This window comes from Glandiceps talaboti, chromosome 6 (genome assembly GCF_964340395.1).
Source record: "Glandiceps talaboti chromosome 6, keGlaTala1.1, whole genome shotgun sequence".
In the NCBI taxonomy this organism is placed as follows: domain Eukaryota; kingdom Metazoa; phylum Hemichordata; class Enteropneusta; family Spengelidae; genus Glandiceps; species Glandiceps talaboti.
The window spans coordinates 24,324,239-24,350,671 of NC_135554.1; the positions used below are offsets into that span (position 1 = coordinate 24,324,239).

The 26,433-nt window shown below is 35.7% G+C and overlaps 2 protein-coding genes across 2 annotated transcripts in view; both read right to left on the bottom strand.

Moving 5' to 3' along the window:
- Positions 1-392: 392 nt before the first annotated feature.
- LOC144436996 (CMP-N-acetylneuraminate-beta-1,4-galactoside alpha-2,3-sialyltransferase-like) lies at positions 393-9,031 on the bottom strand. The gene is made up of 10 exons (XM_078125863.1): positions 8,966-9,031; positions 8,720-8,744; positions 7,955-7,985; positions 7,138-7,365; positions 6,269-6,366; positions 5,344-5,410; positions 3,231-3,326; positions 2,583-2,769; positions 1,926-2,066; positions 393-632 (listed from the first exon to the last, which is right to left on the bottom strand). Exons 1-10 carry the CDS (start codon positions 9,029-9,031, stop codon positions 393-395), a joined length of 1,179 nt encoding a protein of 392 aa, XP_077981989.1.
- Positions 9,032-11,960: 2,929 nt separating this feature from the next.
- LOC144436997 (uncharacterized) overlaps positions 11,961-26,433 on the bottom strand; it is a 35,210-nt gene continuing 20,737 nt past the window's right edge. The window contains exons 12-18 of the mRNA XM_078125864.1: positions 26,120-26,317; positions 24,554-24,742; positions 23,551-23,865; positions 22,403-22,481; positions 21,320-21,567; positions 20,770-20,912; positions 11,961-20,041 (exon numbers count right to left, since the gene is read on the bottom strand). Of these exons, the coding sequence (XP_077981990.1) occupies positions 17,516-20,041; positions 20,770-20,912; positions 21,320-21,567; positions 22,403-22,481; positions 23,551-23,865; positions 24,554-24,742; positions 26,120-26,317 (3,698 nt within the window). The 3' untranslated portion in view covers positions 11,961-17,515. The remainder of the gene's footprint in view (positions 20,042-20,769; positions 20,913-21,319; positions 21,568-22,402; positions 22,482-23,550; positions 23,866-24,553; positions 24,743-26,119; positions 26,318-26,433) is intronic.

Consider the following 26,433-nt stretch of genomic DNA (forward strand, 5'->3'; position numbering starts at 1 on the left):
TAATTAGCTACCCATATTAGGTTACAACAATGCCATATAAGGTGCCATATAAGGTTAACATCACCATCTTGCCAGCAAGAGAGCTAACATTATTTTTTTGGGGGAAAATTTAAAATCCTGCTGTACAAAATAAGAAGTAATAAAACAAATAATGCAATCAAGAAAAATTATTTGAATTACACTGCAATGACAAAAAGAATTTGGTGAAAATAATTACATCAAGTACTTTTTCTGAAAAAAAATCTATTTCACATGTACTCTTCACCTGAGATCCCATGTAAAGGAATGTCATTAATTTCTGACGTAAGTCATTTAAAATATTATTTTTCATCAATTTTATACACTCAGCTACCTCAGCAATTAATCAGTCATGATGTTTCCATGGCAACTGCTTAGTGAATTCCACCAGTAAGATCCTTTATGACTCCATTTTCAACCAACTTTCTAAGGAAAACATTTTCATGGTTAAGGTCATGGGTGAATAGTTTTGTTATGGAACTCATCCTAGTACCTTCATAATAGTGTAGATATGCATGTGGCTGATTTTGATAGTATCCAAATCCTGCAACATGGACTTCATCACAGAGTCGTAGGGCAGCCATTATGGCTATCGTACCAGTTGTTGGCACATTCTATGAAAGGAAATATAACATACAAAGTATGAATGCATTTATTATGAACTACACCATAGATATGCTAATAATGACATCATAGATATGTGAATAATGACATCATAGACATGCTAATAATGACATCATAGATATGCTAATAATGACACCATATATATGCTAATGACATCATAGATATGCTAATAATGACATCATAGATATGCTAATAATGACATCATAGATATGCTAATAATGAAATCATAGATATGCTAATAATGACATCATAGATATGCTAATAATGACATCATAGATATGCTAATAATGACATCATAGATATGCTAATAATGACATCATAGATATGCGAATGACATCATAGATATGCTAATAATGAAATCATAGATATGCTAATAATGACATCATAGATATATGAATAATGACATCATAGATATGCTAATAATGAAATCATAGATATGCTAATAATGACATCATAGACATGCTAATAATGACATCATAGATATGCGGATAATGACATCATAGATATGCTAATAATGACATCATAGATATGCTAATAATGACATCATAGATATGCAAATAATGGCATCATAGATATGCTAATAATGACATCATAGATATATGAATAATGACATCATAGATATGCTAATAATGAAATCATAGATATGCTAATAATGACATCATAGACATGCTAATAATGACATCATAGATATGCTAATAATGAAATCATAGATATGCTAATAATGACATCATAGACATGCTAATAATGACATCATAGATATGCAAATAATGGCATCATAGATATGCTAATAATGACATCATAGATATATGAATAATGACATCATAGATATGCTAATAATGAAATCATAGATATGCTAATAATGACATCATAGACATGCTAATAATGACATCATAGATATGCTAATAATGACATCATAGACATTTTTTGGTCCATTTGGGTTGCGTTAATTGGCCTTCCAAAATTTGCCATACAAAAAACATCCCTGATTTTACACTTGTACAGAATACCAAGGGACAAAGATTTTAAGAAACGGTACTATGAGGTGATGATATCCCAATTTGAGCGAGGGCGCTGTATTCTCAATTTTCTGTTTGCAGTCTGGAATGGTCTATATTGGCATGAATTGGACTTGTGAATGAGTGTGATATATCGTAGGTGGTTGTGAAAACAAAACAAACAAGGTGAAATCTTAACATACAACATAAACATACAAAACAAATATAACCAGCTACTAAGTATATACAGATACAGACACACAGATTTCTCAGAAAGTCGTCACTTACCTTACTCATACGGCCTTGGTTAGTAGGATAACCCAACAGATCAAATGCTGCTTCCTGGATCAGCATTGGATTTATTAGTCGTACCTGTTGTGGTGTCTTTGGTAAACTTTTAGCTATCTTAGTCCAAAATCCCTTTTGAGACTGAAGACAAAAACAAACAATACAATCAAATTTTGAAATCTGGGATTACAGTCCAATGATGTCACAAACTTTGACCAGGCTGAATTTCTTGTGAACTTTGACCTTTTAATAACTTATTTACATATTTATACTTTGACTTTTCTACATGGGTGTGCAATAAGACCCTAGTGAACTTTGACCTACAATTTTCAACATTTGTGTGTGAACTTTGACCTAGTTTGACCTACACTTTTAAACATTTTCTGAACTGTGACCCAAGGGAAACCCATGAACTTTGACCCGATATAACCTCTCTGCATACACCTTGTCGACTTCATCAAACTTGTGATACATTTTACAACATTTGTGTAAACTGACTATACTGAGCCCCTTGTGAACTTTGACCTGATATTAAACATCTCTGAATAACTCCCCATATAATTCACCGTACAATTCACCTTACTGATGACATCATCCATTTTGACTTGGTTTCAACCTATAAATAAATAAATATAGCAGAGATTGATAGATACTCACCGGTACCTTCTTTTCAATAACCTCCTCTAACCACTCTAAATCTCTTGCTTTGAACACTACCATTCCAAACAATGCACCGGGATCATAAGAACTATCCGTTCTTGGTGCTGCCTCAGGATAGGCAAATCGTATTGAAGTTTTACTGCCAACATCTGCCTCATAACCTCTCACTGGAGCTAAATTAGCCCTATTAGTATTAAAAGAGGTTTAGAATAAGTCATTAAATTTCTACACTATAAACTTGTATGGCTTCATTTAGTTCCAGTCGTCCATGAAGGAAAATGCAAAATTTTAAAAGTTATTTATAACAGGACACAGAAATAATGTTCTGTTTTGTGGAAGCAATTTCCAAATACCAGATGGAGGGTGCTATGTGGTGGCATATTGAACGGGAATGCAATATTGCATAATGGAGGTCAATTACTGTCAGTAGACAGGTGAGCAGCCTTGTCATGGCTGGCCATCTGTGGGTGTGTACAAATATACTAGTATGTATATTTATCATGCTGGAGTCAACATATTAAATCCTTAATATCAATAAAATTACATATTTGATGTATGTTCTGGCACAGAAACATAACATATGGTATTAAAATTCCTGTGGATGTCTGTTGTCATTAGCCACCTGGTGCAAATAATGACTCTTACCTAATGATGACATCATAGCCATCAATCTGTCCACCAAGGCGTGTGTTCTTTAGTATTCCTCCACTCCCAACTATAATACATCGTCTACAGCCGTTACTGTGTTTTTTTTAAAAAAAAGTCAACATTAATATAAAATATACTATTGAGAAGGTAGAATCACTTTACAAAAAATTGTATGATATTGTTATGAACATTTCATACCTATAAGAACGATGAAAATTAGTTTCTTTCCACACGAGGAAGAAGTCTTTGACTTATCAAGTCTTCTAGTTATGTGTGAGTGAAATGAATAGCATATTTGTCTTGCGGAGAACAAGGACAATTTTGCTTGTGTGAAAAATAATTTGTTAGTATAGAGAGACAAATACATGATAATTTCACGTTTGAGCTCTTATCAATTAAGGGTGTGAGTGAAATATGGGGAAAAAATGATTTGCCAGTGGTGAGGTAAATGACACTTTCACATCAAGTAATCACCATGGAAATTTGTCTAATAACATTATACTCAATATAATATTATGCCTTGTTTAGATTTGTAACAGCTGAATTCTCTGACACACCATACAGAGGGCATACAGTGATTGAGTAACAATTACTTCAAAACATCAAATTCTCTGACAGCATATACTGTATGGTGACAAAGTAATAACTTCACAACATCAAAATCTCTGATTGCATATGGTGATATAGTAACAACTTCACATCAAATTCTCTGACAGCATATACTGTATGGTGACAAAGTAATAACTTCACAACATCAAAATCTCTGATTGCATATGGTGATAGAGTAACAACTTCACATCAAATTCTCTGACAAGATGACAAAAGTAACAACTTCACAACATGCATGAATGGAAATTAATGATCTACATTGTATCAGGCACTGAGTTTTTTGTTCAATGGCAGTAAGTAGACAAAATCTAGTTTTCTGATGATAGCTATAATGTATGTGTTGATCACTTGGAGACTTCAAATGTTGACAATAAATCTATTCTACTCATAATTAGACTGTCGACAGTTGTTGCTGCCTTTTTTTGCTACTTTTTATCTAAAACTAAAGTCGTTGCCTCACTCCAATCCGGAGCAATACTATAACTACGTACTGATTATTCATCTACATCACAGCGAGTGCCGGCGGCAAAAATTATATGCATGATAACAGTCCATGAGTTGGAGCCAATTGAGCTCCTTCGACTCGCAGCAAGCTAGTAGACTGTACACATACACGGCACCATAGACTAGTGAGCATCACATTGTCAATGAAATTGCCGTGTTGGGCATCGAGGTCGTCCAATGATGTCATTTACAAATGTCAAAAAAATGCATGGTTTCAAGCTTTCACTAAGAAAGATAGGAAAGGTAAATTACATGATTATGACCATCAAAATACATTTACGATGTCAAATTTGCACTGCAGTGTACGTGTATATGCGTTGAATGTTGAGTGACCTTACACTGAACTGCATGTAAATCATACAATAGAGTAAAGCCCAATTCCATGGCGTCACATCATGAATAAGTAATAGAAAGGGAGATACAATGAGCGATGACAGTCGTTCGTGTCTACGGCACTCACAGTTTCCTATCAGTACGCGTTAGTATTCAGTGCTACGGAGCGAGGCGACGACTTTGTTTTAGATGAAACGTAGCAAAAAAGACACGTATGACTGTCAACAGTCTACTCATAATATCTAGACACTGGTCACACATGTCAGAAAGTACTATTTACTATTTACATTTTGATACATTATCTAAATGCAGAATGCAAATCATACTATGCACATAATATCATGGTGTTGTATTTACATAACATGTAATAATAATACTTGCATATTTCTACAATTCATTCAATATATTATTTGCTACATTATTTAATCAGCATGCTACTTGCATAATAGCTAACATGTAATACACTGTATTTGCATATTAGCTAGCATGTAATACACTGTATTTGCATATTAGCTAGCATGTAATATACTGTATTTGCATATTAGCTAACATGTACTACAGTATTTGCATATTTGTGCAAATTACTCAACAACTAATACAAGAGACTTTACAATAATTCATACAATTCAATTGATAAATTTAGATAACACATTCTGATACTTACACATTAGTATTCCCTCTTGTAAGACTTGAATCGGTCATGACTCGTAGCAGGCGATCTAGAACTTTCTCTGTCAAATGAAGCAAATTACAATCAAAACATAGCAGAAGCCCATATTAGACATCACAACAGAGAGATGTACATTTTCATATTAATGTATAGCTTTTTAAAATTAATCCAAAGTATTTGATAGCATTGGTTTATTTATCAGAGAATCAGATACAAAAGAGGAAATTTTGATCATTTTGACCCACAAATTTTTCTTAGATCTCGTTAGAAGGTACACTGTGTATAGCTTTAGGTAGATCTTGTACCTGGAATATACACAATAGCATACTGCAAAGATTTTTTTATTTTATTCATTTTATTTTTATTTAAACTTTATTTAAAGAGGGTTAAAAATCATACAGATAACCTGGTTAGCTAAAAGCTAGTCTTCCCCAGGACCCTCTAAAGACAACAAAACAGGATGATGATGATGAATATAAAGATGGAATAATATAACTCAATTATTATCTATATATCACATTGAAATTTTATCCACAATACCCCTAATCAGCTATTTTACCAAGTGTTGGTTTAACACGTTTTTTTGTTTTTTTTTATCAAACTTTGACATCAGTGAAGAAGACAACATAGGTGTTCAAACACCTACAAATGTGGACACACAGGTGCTAGGTTAATGCAGGAGAAAACCAGAGTTAGCCAGGGGAAACCAGTGTTGTTCAGCAGATACATGTATTTGAATGGCAGACGAACTAATATTACTTAAAGCTTGGGAAATTTAAACAAATTGAGATCAAGGGCTAAAACCCTGGCAGAAGTGGTGAGAGACAAGTGGTTTCACCAAGCACTCACCCTTAATAGGAATGGCAGGCAAAAACTGAACCAAAGGCAAGAAAACAGAGTGATATAATAAAATACTCACCTTGATTTTTCAGACCAAATGGTGGCTGATACTGCATTAGTCTGGAATCCAATGATAAATAATCTGATGATATAAATACTGGATGCTTCTCATCAAATCTGTATAAAAAAAAACATGACAATGAATCAATCACATTCTTGAATATATGTCTATAAGTGTTGCAAAATTACCAAGACTGGGCAATGTTTATCAGAAAAAAACAACAAAATCTTGCCTTAAACATTTAAATGGCACAATTTAAAACCTATTTTGTTGTACATGTGACTCTATACGTATTTTTTGTCTTCCCCATTTTTTTTATTTTTGTCCTAATACCAGTTTTAAAATATGATAACTGTCAAAAAAAAAAACCCCCAAAAAACAATATCTTAACTATACACATTATACTTTGACGATGTACTACTTTCTGGCAGAAATTAAATTTCCAATATACATAGAGCCCGATGAAAGCATGTGTTCTTCCTAGGACACATTGTAAAGATGGTGGCTAATTTGCATATCAATAACACTGTAATTTGAATGATGATTTGCATAATTAGCGAAATATAATCTGTATGCCCACTGTTCTCCCACTATAGAGTAAGCATGGTACTAACACCATCCTTGTCACCCTGGACACCATGCTTGGCAAGTTTCTGCCCTGCTTCAAAGTGTTCTACCATGATGCTTGAGCTTTAGTAATCTCTGAATATTGCAATAATACTTTCACATGAAGAAAAATGGCCGATCCCGAAAGTCCATGTAAAAGTATAGCTGTCAATGGACAGACAGACGGACATGGGCGTTCATTCCTATAGCCCCCTTCTGGGCAGTGCCTGTTGGGGGTTAATAACCCCAAATATGCACAGGTTTGTTGCATATATACTTACTTATTAAATACTGCTTTCATTTTGTTGACAGAATGATGTGGTATACAGCTGTAATTAGAAACTGGCAGTGCAACTACTGGTATAACTTGTGCTGCTGGCGCTCCTTCTACAACTGCTACTCCTGGTGCAGCCGGTGCTGCTGCTAGTACTGATGCAGCTACTGTTAATTTCTTCACTTCATTCCCTTCTTGTGTGGATATATTTACTGTAAATCTAGCATCTGGTAGACTGCATGATGAAGAAGAAGAAAGGAAAACATAAGGGTTTTAGATGACTGCCATAAATATGCACTATAGTTCTAATTAATATACCTATACCACAAGTTTACCTGAATTACAAGTGATGTTCTTTGGTATATGGAAACATGCACAATACCATGTGATAAAATATGACATAATAAATATATTTGATCATAGACCCTACATGTGTAGGGTCTATGATTTGATACAGCACAATGCAAAGCAATGCAATACAATTGAATAGAACACAATAGAATACAATACAATTATACAATGGGCACACACATTCATACATACGCATGGAAGATCTTAACATTTAGATATACAGTCAGGTGATGATCTACTATATATCTTGCCATAATATCCTATGAGGAAGCATATTGATTTGAAACGTCGGGATTGAATTTATTTATCAGGACTGTTAGATACATATTACTTTTGTACTCACATGGAGGCATGGATGACAGACAGAAACCCAATGTAAATGCAAACCTGGGAAGGGGTGGGGGACCAAATCATTAGGTAGCAAAAGAACCAGTTCCTTGAAGATGATCACGGTAAAATAAATGTAAACTTACCTGAAATTCTGTTGAACTGAGTTGTTGGCCTCTGAAATGCAAACAAAAACATTTCATCAAACATTTTACTCCCTACATCATATATCAAATGATTATGTCCAAAAATCAAAGCAAATACATCATCATTTTTCTTCTTCTAACTTTTCTAACATTCATACAAAATATGATTGATTGGTTGTACATTTGTATACCTCTTGGCATATGTTTTGATTCAAAATTTCACTTGAAACTTAAAAGGCAATCAACAGTACCTTTGGTGGGAAATTTAGTAAGTCAGCACTCAAAATTGCTAGCAATATATTCATTACTTCTCTTTACAGATGATTGTACAATGTCACACAAGCTCAATAGAACATTGTTTGTTTAGGACATCTACAGAATACCAAGGGACAAAGCTCTTAAGAAATGATACTATGAGGTGACAATACCCCAATTTGAACGAGGGCTCTGTATTCTCAATTTCCTGTTTGCAGTCTGGCCTATTAAAGTATTATGTAATATTTGACAGTCGAAGTAACAGCTGTGATCAAGTTATAAAAAGTAAAAATGTACACACCTAGTGAATAAATTGCTTTGATGGAGTTGTCAGGTATTTCTTCTCTGATTGACCACCTGTTGTCTAGAAATAAAAGACAGCAGGACACAAAGATGCAGCAGAGGAGACAGGAGCATACCAACTGTCTGCGTATCAATCTCAGCATAATGTCTGAAATAACGATATTGTCATCCAAATACAAATCATTCACACTGCTGTTGTTACCTCACCATTGGGTCTTCCATTGACTTCCACCTAAATAAATAAGAAGACATATAATTATGCAGATGTCAAACTTACTATTAGATACATGTAATATTCCCCAATATATTTCTTTGTTCAGCCAAAGAAAGTACAAGTGACCTAAGGGGCCCTTGCTACTATGTGTCGCTTGACGAGTAGTGACATCCCGGTTAAGCCAGGTGCACACTAGAGCAATCAGCTGAGCAAAATTTCACTCATGGCAATTTCCTCACGCCAATTCTTCTCGTGTGTGGGCAAATTTTCATGAGATTTTGGTCATTTTGGTCAAAGAATGACATGTTTGTCTTCTAAAACCATGTAATACAGTTGTTATTGATGTAGAAGTTTTATTTTTATTTTTCACCTGTATTTTAGAAATGTCCGATTATCGGACAAAGTAATTAATTGAATAATAACAATAATGTCAAGTTTGGTAATATATATATGTCCCTTTTCAAAACTGTGCTGCGAGCACTCTATTAATCATAAATTGCATGGCCATAAATCATATTTGTCCAGCAGAATAGCCCTTCCAATTCCATATAGTATTTGTATACACAAGACATAGAAACATGAGACACCAATAGAGACACCAGTACAGTCAGCAACTATCATTGATTTTCCAAACATTTATAGTTTTTACACAAGCTGTGTACATTTGTTGCCCGATAATATTGAAAACCAAAGTTTCTATTGTTCTCTGTTTTCCAATCTATTTGTACGCAAATAGTAATTACGTCGTGAATATTGACCATGGACTATAGAAGTTAGAACGCCATGTTGGACATTCGCTTTCCAGCAATAATAGTGAAGCCTGAAGCCCTTTATCTCCGCTTTCCTCATATAACCCGGGTTTTTTGAAACCACTGAGCAGATATTTTCTGTTGCTGAACGTTTAAAGAAGGCTACCTGAAACCAATAATATACAATGTGTACAAACGCAACAGTAAAATTGAAAGTAAAGGCCAACTCTGAGCCCGAGTTCGTTGTGTACACACTCACACTTCAATTACGAATCAGATACTAGGAAAATAAATAAATAAAAAAAAAAAAACAATACAAAAAAATACTCATATTTCTTATAACGATGGCGCACACCTACCTGAATGTAACTTTAAACGTATCGAAATAATTAGAAATATTAAACGTATGCTGTTGTTCGATCAGGCGTAGATCATTACCACGTATGCTGGTTGTTGCAAGTCAATGCAATATGCACTAGACTTCGAATTCCCGATTACCGGTTGACATTCTTAGCAATTTTCATAGAAATCGCGAAGACATGGTTATAAAGTCTAAAGTTTGTTCGGTTTGTGACATCGAAGTAGGCCAACAAATACAATATCGTCCTTGAAACTGAAAGATTACGTGGAAGAAGTGTGGTCGGCTGTCGACTGTGCCGATCGCGATGTCGTTTCTCTTCGGCCAGAAATTAACTGAACACACTGCTCGCAGGGTGTTACGTAATCACTACACGAAACAATGATGACGTTTCGGGGACGAAGGAGTGACGTCACGGTGTTCACGGCAAGGTGACTTTGGACCCATAAAAAACACAGATTACATCACAAAGTAAAATATATTGCCGCCGACAAGCATGAGAGACATTAATTAGACTTTATACCCTTTTAGCTGTCAAAATGTTGACTTGGTGTTTTACATGTACAGGATTAGCAGTCCTCTACCGGAGCATTACATATTAAAGTTTGTGTAGCGGGTTAATAGTGGCTCCGTATGTTTGATTTTGTATAGTATCAAAATGTGTATGGACATGATATGACGAGTGTACGATTATCTGCAATCATATGTACATATGTAAGAAAAACGAGCAGAATGTATAGCAGAGGGCTGATGAGAAACTATATAGGGAGGCACGAAAAACTTGGGGATGCGAAGGGGGGGGGGGCTTGAAAATTCTGATGGTCTGAAGGGGGGGGGGGACTATTTTGCCCATGGACGGCATGGTTTGAACCAAATTAAACCTCAATCATGAGCGGTCGTTTGCAAATATCTCTCTCTCTCTCTCTCTCTCTCTCTCTCTCTCTCTCTCTCTCTCTCTCTCTCTCTCTCTCTCTCTCTCTCTCTCTCTCTCTCTCTCTCTCTCTCTCTCTCTCTCTCTCTCTCTCTCTCTCTCCCTCCCTCCCTCCCTCCCTCCCTCCCTCCCTCCCTCCCTCCCTCCCTCCCTCCCTCCCTCCTCTCTCTCTCTCTCTCTCTCTCTCTCTCTCTCTCTCTCTCTCTCTCTCTCTCTCTCTCTCTCTCTCTCTCTCTCTCTCTCTCTCTCTCTCTCTCTCTCTCCAGACGAGCAAGAGGATACCAAAACTAATTTGTATATATATAAAGTAACCGTAGTTTCAGTAAAATAATTATCTGTGCAAAAACTGTATATCATTCGCTCTCTTTATTCATTATTTAGTGACCATATTTCAGGTCATAACACCTGAGCGCTGTTGACCGACACCTTTCCTTTGGGAGGTTACTAATAACTGGAAAACATATTCAGACCAAAATAATTAATTAGCAATCCCCCCCCCCTTCAAATTTTCTCGTTCCCTACAGTGACAGATAGATACTGACAGAATCAACCATGCAAGATCGGAAAAGAATTCAAAATAAAATATTCCATGCAATATTTAAAAAATAAGCCCAAGATAAAAGGCGGGAACTTTGGAGGGATGCACGTGAAACAGACGTCAGCTCATAGAAAAAGGCTAGTGTGTCTTATTCTTACTGAGATCAGAATAATAACCAACCATGTCATATGTTTGTGGTATGTTTCGCCACACACGACACTGGAGAATACTGATACGTAAGTATACACTGAAATGTTACGCTACACCGTCGTGGACGCTCTAGTCTAGCTGCTAGACCTCAGATGTTCTTCCGATAGAATACGACACACGACCGAACATCGCTATCGAGGATGGAACATCGGGCAAGCCCTCACTGGGAACTTCGTTCCCTTATAGTATCGAAAGAAAGCTAGAACGTCTAGCAGCAAGACTATGGACGCCCCTGTCACACACTTGGTTCATGGTCACACACACTCGCCTGCAAGAGAACGTGATAAAGAGAGCTCCCAACGGCAAATCGTTACGTTTACATTGTTTAAAAAAAAAAAAAAAAAAAAAAGCCTCGCAACTATACAAAGACGGCAAAAGTTAGAATGACTATTAAAAGATATAGTTTATTTCACAATTACATATCGTAGTATTTTTTCCTAAGGCTTATTTAATGTGTCAAGATATAAAGTTTTCTGTTGTGGTGATAAAATGTAAACAAAACAAAAACAAAAACAGTACAGTACAGTACAGGGTAAATAATAATATCAGATATTGAAAGAAATGTGTCATTGTTTGATGTCTTCAGGAAAGTGTGAAATAAAGATAATAATATTTGTAATATTTATTTATACCATTTATAACAGATATGACTTACAAAACTTTAGCCTGCAAAATATTTATCCATCATTTCTATTCTTCTCATAAAATAAATACATGTAATAGAAGTTCATTGTAAACAGTCAGACAGGGTTTTTTTTACTGCCTTTAGTACACTGGTATTAATTTACTGCAGACTTTGACATGATTTTGGGTGACTCAATAGCACCTTGGTAATTTACTCAACTTTGAAAATCTTGTAAAGAAGCTCTTCTGCACTGAACATGCGTTCAGCCACTATTTTGGCAATTTCCAACAAGGGTTTATGGGAAAACAGCTGGTGATGACATCACACTCACACACACCCTAATCTGTGTGCGCCTTCTTATATAAGCTAGTGTCGTCTTGTCACATACTGTGTATAATTATTACATGGAGATATATAGGCAGTCATAACTCAATTTACTTTTTAAAAAAATGCTGTTTAACATACGACATGGTGTATCTGCAAGATAATAAAATTAAATCTTCTCTCTCAAAGTACAACTCTGATTGCAAAAAAAACCCCAACACTCTGTCTGAATAAAAGAAAACAAATAATATCCTGCAACACTGAAAAATTTGTTTTTTTAATTCAACACGACGTATCTTATACTCTAATGGTCATATTGTCTGTAAGGTACACCATGACAGGCAGAACGACATGATGTATCTTACAGTCTATTGGCTACATTGTCTGCAAGGTACACCATGACAGGCAGAACGACATGATGTATCTTACAGTCTATTGGCTACATTGTCTGCAAGGTACGCCATGACAGGCAGAACGACACAACGGTGTACCTTACAGTCTAATGACCACATTAGAAGGACACAATCTGCAACTTTATTATCTTTACTTTTGTTTCATATGGACATATCAATAATAATAATATAATTATTTAATTTCAGCTACTAAAACATGTTGTATCATGTTCAAACCAGTACCTGATACAGCTCTCCTCAGTACTATGCATATATTACAACAGTATTATGACATAATTTTTTGGTTACCACTAAATTAAAAAAAAAAGTAACTTTCTTTGTTTCTAAGTCTCCTCATGTACACCGTATCACACTGTGTTCACTCAGACATGTTTCTATTAATAAAAAAAGTTTTAGTTTGCGTTTTATATTTGCCATTTTGCACACTTTAGATATCAATAGAATCGCTTACAGTACAGACTGTGTCGCTTTAATGAGTTTTGTTATAACTATTTTGTTGGTGACTAGTTATTAAAATAATATCTGAAATCTTGACAAAAACTTCTTTGACATGATGAGAACACAAACACAAGATAATTTGTAAAGATTCTCTGCTATTGCAATATATTTGGCACTAGTTGACTACACCTAGTTATCAAAGAATCACACTATATGTGTAAACATTACACCTAATGAAGAGGGTGGGCAAAGGGTATTTTTATAACTCGTGATCACCTTATTTCTGTTTTTCATAAACAGTGAAAAACTCCACAATACAAATGATAATCTGTAATTCAATATCTACTGTACTTCATACTATTATTTGGGTAATCTGATAAAATGTGTCATTGTTTATCTACTTACAACAGAAAGAAATTTATCATAAAAAATTGTACAATCTGTAAACCATGATTTTTTTGTAAAATTTAATCTTTAAAGATGGATTTATTTTCTTCACACTCAGCAAATTGAACGTTTTTAATTCACTGATTCATTTTCATAAAAAAAACTGCATAGTACTACATAGCCTCCACTGCCCACACTCACTGAAGTACACACAACACATAGTACTACATAGCCGCCACTGCCCACACTCACTGAAGTACACACAACCAACACATACAAATTGTTCTGTAAATTCTACCCAAGTATGACAATTATTTGAACAATTATAATGATCATCGACTTTCCTTTTTAGTAAGGCGGGTCTCGTCTCATACTTACAGTCACATAAAGTAACACCGTACAAAGTACAAACATTTCATGACAAAATTTAACTACAGGCTGAATACACTCTACACATAAAATTATCTTATTTTATAGTGAGTTCACACTACATATAAAAGTTTAAACTTCAATGTACACTCAGTCTTAGTGTGTTTACCGCACTTCACCAGTTACAATGACGACAGACTTACTGACTAAAATCGAGTGAATTGTTCAGAAAAATCACTGACTTTAAGGCCAAAAAAAGAGTTTCTGGTTAGGGCATTTTGACTAAACAATGTGAATTTAAATTTTTTTTTTATATTATTCTCAACAAACCTGTCACTAAATCTACTATTTATGGCAGTTACTGTGCTTTTTATTTTAGTACTTTAGAGCAAGTGTGTATGTGGGGCAGATGTCCTTTGCTTGTTCATGATTAGTTCTGCAGTTGTCTTCACTGAAGTAGGGAGGGTTATTTTTGTGTTTCCCCCACATCTGCAGACTGCATGGGCTGGACAAACACCTAAAAATTTAAGCGATGTGTGCACTGATCAGAAACAATACTTTTTTTTTGCCTAACCATCAGTTATCTATTTCACGATTCTTTACAGTAATTTAATAAATTCAAGGGACACAAGCTGAGTTTAAACATTTTTAGGAGTAAATTTTGTGGCATATCTGAAAAGTTCATGTAGTATTCTACCTACTGAAGCATACTGAATGAATAACTGCAACTGACTGAACTCAAACCTGGTATTAAGATATAACTTATAAATCTGATGATGTAATTTATCATACACGTATAAAATGTCGACAAAATCCCTACTATGCAATCAACTGTTCTAACAATGCTAGAAGACAATTGTAATGTCTTACATGGCATGCATTGATATTTAAAGGGGAATGCTACTCCAATGTTCATTTCAGTTTAGACAATGAGGCAATGATGCATCACTGAAAGAACAACAGAGGTGAAAGAGTTTCATTGGTGTGTCTTGACAACCGAGTGAAATTTATGAGATGTGATATCATGAAATAATTGTCGAGAACCTGAAGTTTATGAAAATACCTTTATTTCCTGGAGTGGCATTCTCCTCCTTATACTAGAATGATAGTTTAACTGATATTTTACGTAAATATTTTCACTTACAATAAAAAAGTTTATCAACTCAGCTTGTACCTTTGTAGCAGACTGATTACTTCACACTGACCATCTAAAATGTATAGTTACTATTTGATTGCTTAGTTCTCTTCTCTATTATTCATAAAATGATGATGTTCAGTCTTGATGTATCTATCACATCTACTAAAACCACTTAGTAATGGCAAAGTATTTGTTGTTCCCTGATGTGTAACATAATGATGTGATATGGATTGCGAAAACCGAAATGGAAAAATATTTCAGTAAACTTGTATGTATTACCTGATCTACAATTTCTGGTTCAATGGTGTATAATACTTCATAATTTTGTCACTGTTAAGTTTATTTTTGCATTTTCTTTTGGCGTTAAAACTTTTCTGCAAATATCAAGAAATAAGGGACTTGACAAAAAAAGGGGGCAGTGTTTTTCAGACGTGAAAAAAGACTGACCCTCTTCCATGACCTTGCAAAAAATAAAAAATAAAAATAAAAAAAATTACTGACTCTCCCCCTCATCTGTGAATGGAATATTGAGTGGTGACCCTCTTATGAACACTCACGGAAAATGGTGACCCTCCCCGAAAAACATTGCTCCTCCCCCTTGTAATTTGTATCTAGTCCCTAACAATCATAAACTTTGAGATACAAGTAAACATCTCCATAGCAGACATAAGTTATTTACTTGGATACAAATACGGTACAGTCACAATGAATTCCTGACATCTATGGTATATATTTGTAGAGATAGCTTTACTTCTTAGCACTTTGTGATGAAACAATATCTGTACATAGGACGGTTCTGGAAGTATTTGTGTGCGAGAATGAATATTCATGGACTCTGAGTTCATACCGAGTAATGAAAATTTCTACTCACAAAGTCAACAAATTTCTTGGAAGCAAAGTGAAAATTGGGATTCGCTGCCAAAAAATGTTTTTTTTTGACTCTGTGAGTAGAAATTTTCATCACAAAGTATTTGTGTGTTTGACTAAAAAAAACTGTTACCTAAGTTTTATTGGTATAGCACTGCAAAATGCATATTACGTAAAAGTGGATTGACCCACATGTCTGGCACTGTGGTTTTAGGCATTTTACACTCTATGTTGTGTTTTACTATAATAAAATCATATTTATATACAGGTATGTACAGGTTAGACCATCGTATCGGTTTCTTCTTATCATTTCATGACAAAAATCAATATGGTAGGTACAAACTGTGGACTTATGAGTTCTATTCCATTTCAACATGAAGACTCATGGCAAATTGCTTTAAATTCCGTTCATTGTTGCAACTGCAGTACCTGTTTTAAAAGACATAACCAAGTTTGTCTTTTTTTAATGAAAAGTATAAGTTCACATGCAATAGGCCATTGCAGACTGCAAACAGGAAATGAAGAATACAGCGCCCTCACTCAAATTGGGGGTATCATCGCCTCTTAATACCGTTTCTTAATCTTAAGAGCTTTGTCACTTGGTATTCTGTAGAAGTGTAAATCAGGGATGTTTTTCGTATTGTTCAGATATCGAGGAAAGCAGTAGAGCTCTATGATTAAATCAGTAACCTATACCATGTATACCCCCAAGGTACACACAGACAGGAAGTAGGGTGCCACCATGACAAATCTTGTAAAGGCCTATTGTTTCATAATACGGCACACTTCAACCAGTCTGTTCTGTTACAAAGTATGAGAGTACGATGCATTTCTCATTTGGTCACACATCACACAAGGAGTACTGGTAGTTCTATTCCAGAATACAGTCTCCTCTTGGGCCACATATGGACTAGTCTCACTGAATACATTGCAATGCATTTTCCCATTTGATCATATGGCACATATGAACTAGTGTACTTGCATCACAGAATACAGTGTTGTATTTTCCATTTGATCATATGGCACATATGAACGAGTCTCACTGAATACAGTGTTATGCATTCTTCCATTTGATCATCTGGCACATATGAACTAGTGTACTTGCATCACAGAATACAGTGTTATGCATTTTCCCATTTGATCATATGGCACATATGAACGAGTCTCACTGAATACAGTGTTATGCATTCTTCCATTTGATCATCTGGCACATATGAACTAGTGTACTTGCATCAAAGAATACAGTGTTATGCATTTTCCCATTTGATCATATGGCACATATGAACGAGTCTCACTGAATACAGTGTTATGCATTCTTCCATTTGATCATCTGGCACATATGAACTAGTGTACTTGCATCACAGAATACAGTGTTATGTACTTCTCATTTGATCATATGGCACATATGAACTAGAAGTCTATTTGCATCACAGAATACAGTGTTATGTACTTCTCATTTGATCATACGGCACATATGAATCATTATTTGGTTCAGGACTATGAACCATCAATGGCTGTAACTCTATAGCTGAAGGATCTTCATCACCTAAACCACTTTCCTCACTCTGAGTACTTTGACTTGAGTCTGCACGAACTCTTCCTCCTTGTGGTATAACATCAAGTGAGGCGGGTCTGTGTTGCCCGGGGATACCACTCAAAAGGGGAACTGTATTCTCCAGATCTTCACATGTACTAACGTCCGAGCTGTCAGAATCAGTTGTTGTTGGGGTACTTTTACTGTCCATGTTTACATTGGCCACATATTCTTCATTTACACATTCTCTTGGTCGAGTCCTTGGAGAAGATTGTGTCAGGTCTGCCTGATACACCTCCATATTCCTTAGCTCTGAGGTTGGGTTTCCAGGGTTACCAAGCATACCATAGTCCTTGTGCTGGTTGGCTTTCTTCTTTTCCATTGTCTTTTCCACCTTGCCATCCTCCAGAGATTTGTGGCAAAGACCAACACAGCCATTTATTTCAGAAAGAGCAACATAGTCATTATTTTGGGCTGATGTCCTTTGTGTACTGGGTCTTGGATTCTGTGCTCCTTCAAGTTCAGATATGGGAAGATAACCACCACAACTTGGGTCTGTCTCATCCCTCTGTCCAGCTGGTATTGTTGGACGTCTGAGTCCTGGTTTCTGTATGCCACCTTGATTCTGTGCTCCTTCAAGCTCAGATATGGGAAGATAACCACCACAACTTGGGTCTGTCCCATCCCTCTGTCCAGCTGGTATCGTTGGACTTCTGGCTTCCTGATTTTGTACACCATCAACTTCAGATATGGGGAGATAATCAGTAAAATTTTGATTCACCCTATCATCCTGGCTTGCTGGTGCATATGATCTGCTTTGTTCTTGGTTATGTGCATCATCAAGTACAGAAACTCTCAGGTAGTCATCCAAATCTTGGTTTACCCCATCATCCTGCCCACCAGACATACTGGGTCTGTTTTGTTCTTGGTTATGTGTGCCGTCAACTTCAGACACTCTTGAATAATCGTCTAAATATTGATTCATTCCATCATCCTGTCTAGAAGCCATATTGGGCCTGTTTTGTTCTTGGTTATGTGTGCCATCAACTTCAGACACTCTTGAATAATCATCTAAATCTTGATCCATGCCATTATCCTGTCTGGTAGGCATACTGGGTCTGTTTGGTACTTGGTTGTGTGGCACTCCATCAAGTTCAGACACTCTTGAATAATCGTCTAAATCTTGGTTTACCCCATCATCCTGTCCACCAGACATACTGGGTCTGTTTTGTTCTTGGGTATGTGTGCCATCAACTTCAGACACTCTTGAATAATCGTCTAAATATTGATTCATTCCATCATCCTGTCTAGAAGCCATATTGGGCCTGTTTTGTTCTTGGTTATGTGTGCCATCAACTTCAGACACTCTTGAATAATCGTCTAAATATTGATTCATTCCATCATCCTGTCCACCAGATATACTGAGTCTGTTTGGTACTTGGTTGTGTGCCACTCCATCAACTTCAGACACTCTTGTATAATCGTCCATATCTTGATTCATTCCATTATCCTGTCTGGTAGGCATACCGGGTCTGTTTGGTACTTGGTTATGTGTGCCATCAACTTCAGACACTCTTGTATAATCATCCATATCTTGATTCATTCCATTATCCTGTCCACCAGACATACTGCGTCTGTTTTGTTCTTGGGTATGTGTGCCATCAACTTCAGACACTCTTGAATAATCATCTAAATATTGGTTCATTCCATTATCCTGTCTGGTTGGCATACTGGGTCTGTTCGGTACTTGGTTGTGTGCCACTCCATCAAGTTCAGACACTCTTGTATAATCATCCAAATCTTGATTCATTCCATTATCCTGTCTGGTAGGCATACTGGGTCTGTTTGGTACTTGGTTATGTGCCACTCCATCAAGTTCAGACACTCTCAGGTAGTCATCCAAATCCCGACCCTGATTCACCCCATTATCCTGTCTTATAGCCATATTAGGTCTGTTTTGTTGTTGGACCTGGACTCTGTCAATCTCCGATACTCTCAGGTAGTCATCCAAACTTTGATGTACTCCATCATCCTGTCTGACAAACATATTTGGTCTGTTTTGAACTCTGCCATCAAGCTCAGACACTCTCAGATAGTCATCTAAATCTTGATTTACAATATTTCCATGTCCACCTGCATTGAATGCAGCACTTGCTCCAGGTCTAAGCACACCGATTTGATGTGGAGGGCTCTCTGCATGCACACTTCCTCCAATACTACTGTTATCTGAACTATCACTACTGACTCCTGACATGTGTTGTCCACCATCGATATCCACGCCATGATCAGAGGAATGTACACTACCATGATCAGATGGACTAATTGCAATTCCCATTGTTTGTTCCTGGTTTGGTAAGGAAATGACTTGGTCATATACCTCTGGAATATCATACAGGAACACAGGGTGACTGTTTGTATTGCGGCCATCCTGGGTCTACAAACAAAAAAGAAGAGATTGAATTTATAAGAGCTGACTTTTGAGTTGTAACATTATGATGATGTACCTGTGCAATAATTTCATATTGGGTGGGGGTGGAGGTGGAGTGGGGTGGGGTGGTGAAGTGGTGGTTCTTCTTCTCATGAAGAATTATACCATAACATGAAATATATCATTTAAGATTATTAGAACATATATTATGTATTCCTGGTATGCTATTTCTTTATCAAAGTGTCACTAGCATATTGTCATTTGCTGCTATTTAGAAATGAATTTTGATCTTTTGAGGTACCATGCATTGAAGGAAATAGTTTAAAAGTACAATGTAAATACTATGGAAATCAAGTGATCGGCAAACTAACATAAACAAAAACTATTGTTGTTGCACGTGGTAGACTAAACAAGTGGCTTGGATATGTGGATATTATCACCCTGTAATCAAGATAATGTAAACACGGAATAAGGTTGAATGTGTGGCCACTAGAGGAAAACTTGCTATCATAGATGTCACTCTACTGTGAGCATAATTACAGCAATGTCCATTTTATCAGCATGTTGTGATAACAGGTTCGGTCGTGTCTATCTTAGTTTGCCCATAGCATGATTCCTGTGGTAGTCTTGCCACCCATGTGTTCATGAATGACTGATCCATCAAAACAATTATACACAGGGTCTGGAGTTTTAATGTTTCTGGAAGTTCCTCATACAATTTTATCAAATCTTACCTTTACTTCCCAGATGGGTTTGACAAAACTGACTTTGTCAAAGGCACCTCTAGCTTTCACAAATTTGTACAGTCTGTACACCACACACACCATGAATATCACAAAGATAATAATACCAATTGTGACGAAGATATACTGCCATTCTGACAAGAAAATGTAATAAAATTTATCCATTAATATAATGTAATTATTTCAAAATCGAATTTAAATAACATAATGATGGGTGGTGATACACCATGTGTAATTTGTCAACTGCAGGAGGGCACTCGAATTTGAGTCTATGGTTCTTCAGAAAATGATGACACAGACATTCATGTGTATATTACACACACAGACACAGACACACACACACAGAGACAGAGAGACAGAGAGACAGACGCATGGACACAGCTGTACACACACACACACACACACTAACGCACACACACACACACACACACACATACATGCATGCACACTCGCATCACACAGACACACACACAGACACACACACATACACAAAGAGAGAACCAAAACATAAGATGGTATTTCTTCAGAAGCTAAAAATTACCTGCATCTTTGTAACATATTTGTACTTCACGAGTAGTGACTGTGTTGCCTCTTTTTTCCTCTCCATTCACCATATTGATGGCCCTCACACGACATGTAGCTTGTACATCCTCACTGTTTATATCCCCATTACAACTTACTCTAATCTGTACATTTGTTTGTGAGGTTACCATCTTGTTACTCATAGTCGTGTTCCCCTCACCAAAACATTCAATGGAATAATTCAGACCATATGCAGGTCCATTTGGTCTGGAAAAAGAATGATATCAACCGAAAGTGCATCATTTTGTGAGATATGATATAATGTACTTTTTGACTTTAAAGGGTCTCCATGTGATAATCATAATTTACACTCAAAGATGTACCCCCATATACACTTATGTACACACATACATAGTCACACACATCACACATATTAACACACACAGATACACTCACAAATACATGCACACACATTACATTACATTTAATTCACACATACATACATACATACATACATAATGATCAATACATACATACATACATACATACATACATACATACATACATACATACATACATACATACATACATACATACATACACACATACATAGTTACACACACACATACATTATAGACATTGGAATACTATGGATTTCTCATATCAGACATTTAGTGATTGTAATCATGACAATTCAAAATCTTTACACAACATTTCATTTTTAGTCTTAGTAATTTATTTCAAGGTGCATTGAAGAGATAGGTAGTTTAACTACATTTTTTTCTCTTTAAACCTCTTTCTTCTTACCTATCTCATACACACTCCCTCCCAAGCACTAACATATACATTGCACACATTTAAAACATACATACACACTGGTTGTTCTTATTTCAGTATCAATTGTTGCTTGATAACAAATAGGTTTTGTTGTGTATTTTTTTTAAATGTGTGTTTTTGAAAAAAAAAATCTGTGCTGGGAATTGCTACCAGTGATTTTTAGTCATGCAGACATATACACACAATCACACAATGACCAATGTTATTCAAGCTTGATTCTGTGAACTTTAGATCATTCACTTCAATAATCGAGAGTATAAAATACCTTTGTGGTGGTGACCATGTAACTTCTATTGTTGAGTCTCCTGTTGGTTTCACTTCGACATCTAATGGTGGACTTGGTGCTAAGAAATGAAATCAACAGAACAGTATTGTCATGACGATAAGAAGTGTTCCCTCTAATGATAGCCAAATTTTGTTGTTTTGTGAGTCAAAATGATAAAAACTGGAGTCACCACATATTTAGAGATAGGGGAACACCAAACTTTGGTGCATCACTTGAAATTGTGTGAGTCAGTGGTACGTCAGATTGGCAATAGAGGGCACACCGACGATAAGACTAATAGATCTCAATGAATGTGACTCAAAACACTCACATGATTATAGAACAACTACGCAATTTGGACAAGGATTCACAGAATTTAGGAATTAGCTATAAAGTGTAATTTTATTTCCATGGTTTCATTTGTGTGACATCATTCAGTCTTATTCAGGGACAGTGATCGGTCTTGGTTGGTTGATCCACACCAATTGTTGCTGTGATCTTTGCACAAGACACTGTTGTTTAGTTGTTGCTATGGGTATGACCACTGTTGCTAGGCACATCTGTGTTTATTTTTGAATGCCTGTTCACTTGCCTACCCTTCACTCAGCATTTGGTTGTTGCTATGGCTGAGCAATATTTTCTATGCAAATTTATGTTTATTTTGGTGTACTTGTTCACTTGACTACCCATTAATGTTGTTACCTTTGCACAGAAGATAGTCAATTTCGCTGTTGCCTATTTGCTAGATATGTCTTGTACCTGTCCATCTTTGAACATTTATTCACATGATTAAACATCTCTACTGTTTTGTTTGCAAAAGACACTCAGACTTGCATTTTGCAGTTGCTAAGGGCATGGTTATAGTTGCTAGGAAGAGGTACAATGTTCTCTTCAGCAAGACATCACATTTCAATCCATTCACCTAGTAGGATTCTGTTTTGATCAAAATGGCATAGCCACACATTGATATCAATGAATGAACAAATCTAACTTTTGACACCCCTACAAACATACCAATGAAACTCACGGCCGAAAATCTTTCATTTCCATCGATTTTGTCCACTTTCAGTAACTAGTACATTTTGTAAGTTATCAGGCCAAGTCAGCCTCTGATGTGAGTATACACTTGGAGGTTGTATTAAACTTACCTCCAATGTGAGTAGTAGCAAAGACAGGTTGTGAATACGTTCCACATTGAACTTCAATATCCGCATTAGTACACGCCCTCACAACAACTCCATACATCTCATATCCACACAGATCCTGAATCGTCATTTCAGTGTTGTTTGTTCTCAGAACTTGAATACCACCACAATGTTCAGAGTTGTTCATAGTTTTCACTTCCATCTCATAGTGCACCATATCATGATTAACGCCAACAAGTGGTGACCACTCAACTGTCATGGTCGAGTCAGATAATGATGAACTCTGCACTTTCACATTTTCTGGGATTTTCTCAGGAGCTGAAAAAATGGAGAAAAATGATATAATAAGCACCAAGAGAGGTATAACGGTTATTGTGTGCACTGCCTCAGGGCAAAGGAATGTGAATCTGACAGTGATACTTGAATCCTCCTTCCCCTTACCATACACAGTAAACTCATTACTGCTGTGTCTCAAGCTCTGCTTGCAGAGATTAGATGCCTTACAAGTCTCCTTTATCATTATGATTCTTCTTCTTCTGTTAGTGATGTTGCCAAGGCTTGGGCACCCAGGTAACAGAAAGGGGGAAATCTGGTAAAACTGGCATAGCTTTCAAAACAATCTACCATAACTTTGTTAGAGAACTCTAGTAAAACGGTGAGTTTACAATTTTTTTTTTACTACTATGGCTAGCTGACACTACAATATTGAGTATTTATGGCACAATTTTACACTGTCAGTTTTTCTTCCTTAAATTCAGCCACTGATTACTTTTCTTTTTTAGAACTTTCTCTAAAAATATGACTCACAACTTGAAGCCTAGTGAGCATTCACAAATTTTTAAAAAAGAAGAAGAAATATTCTGGTAAGTCTCATGGCATGTTATCTTAAAACTGTCATAAATGAACAGTTTATTTCAAGACATCACAATGGTCGCATTAACACAACAGAGAATTTACAAAAGTTTTAAACTCAATTTTTGAAAGTGAAGCCAAAAACATCACCTACCTCCCATACTGGTCTTTCCCAGTACAAAGTCAGTTGTCGGTCCTTGTCCTTGAGATGTGAACGCTGATACTGATACAGCATACTGTGTGTTTGCTTTTAGTCCTCTCATCACATAGTGTTGTTCTGCTCTGCTTGCTTCGAGAGAATTTGGGTCAATAACGGTGAAATTCTCCATCCTAGAGTTTCCCTCTGAAAGCACAAATTAAGAAATACTCACTGTCTCAATATTTTGAAAATATATTTTATACCAATGGTTAATCAATTTCTCCCATACATAACTACAAAATAGAAATTTTGAGGTTTGAGGTTTTCATAGACAACTTTAGGATCAAATAAATACAAAACACAAACAACCTGCAGTTTAGGATGGGTTTTTACACATTACTGGTGTTTTCTCTTAAAACTAAATCACAAAGTTTATGTGTTTTTTTTACCTCAGGTGAAAACATTATACATAAAACTTTCATTAAATCAATAAACTAAAGAATATATCGTCTATATCTCTGAATGTGTTTAAATCATCTTTTGGTGTTTTATAGTACAGTTGATAGTTTAAATCATCTTCTGGTGTTTTATAGTACAGTTGATGGTTTAAATCATCTTTTGGTGTTTAATAGTACAGTTGATGGTTTAAATCATCGTTTGGTGTTTTATAGTACAGTTGATAGTTAAAATCATCGTTTGGTGTTTTATAGTACAGTTGATGGTTTAAATCATCTTTTGGTGTTTTATAGTACGGTTGATGGTTTGAATCATCTTTTGGTGTTTTATAGTACAGTTGATGGTTTAAATCATCTTTTGGTGTTTTATAGTACAGTTGATGGTTTAAATCACCTTTTGGTGTTTTATAGTACAAATGATGGTTTAAATCATCGTTTGGTGTTTTATAGTACAGTTGATAGTTAAAATCATCGTTTGGTGTTTTATAGTACAGTTGATGGTTTAAATCATCTTTTGGTGTTTTATAGTACAAATGATGGTTTGAATCATCTTTTGGTGTTTTATAGTACAGTTGATGGTTTAAATCATCTTTTGGTGTTTTATAGTACAGTTGCTAGTTAAAATCATCTTTTGGTGTTTTATAGTAGTTGATGGTTTAAATCATCTTTTGGTGTTTTATAGTACAGTTGATAGTTAAAATCATCTTTTGGTGTTTTATAGTACAGTTGATGGTTTAAATCATCTTTTGGTGTTTTATAGTACAGTTGATGGTTTAAATCATCTTTTGGTGTTTTATAGTACAGTTGATGGTTTAAATCATCTTTTGGTGTTTTATAGTAAAGTTGATGGTTTAATACAGGTTTCCTCACTATTTATAGTACATATGGCCTAGATTCTTTATCATGGTAGCTTTTGACTATTTCCTCTCGATTTTCCTGAAGCATCAGAATGACAAATTCCATAGTTACAGCTGACCTCTAGGTGGCGGTATTCACAGCCTTATGGATGACTCACATTTATATGTTGATTGTTGACAAATAAAACATTTACACAGCCCTTGCAACAAAATTTACGACTTATCATTCTGTCGATAATGTTCGCTTCATTTCAAATATGTTTCTTTACCTCTACATATTGAGATCACAGTTGAATTGTCATCATCATCATTGCTGTGTACTTCCTGATATTGACAGAACTGGACTGTATACATTCGTATAACACCATTTCTATCATCCAAACAGGGTGCTTTCCAGGATGCTTCAAGACTGGTGGGATCGTGTAGACTTGGTTGTATTGTCAGATTGGTAGGTGACCCAGTTGGAACTGTACCAAGTATGGAAACAGATGTCAAAGTCACAATTTTGTGGTGAACATTATATTTAAAAGCTGTCACTATAGTGACGACGATGCAACAACGAATGAAAACCCATCTTAGTGAT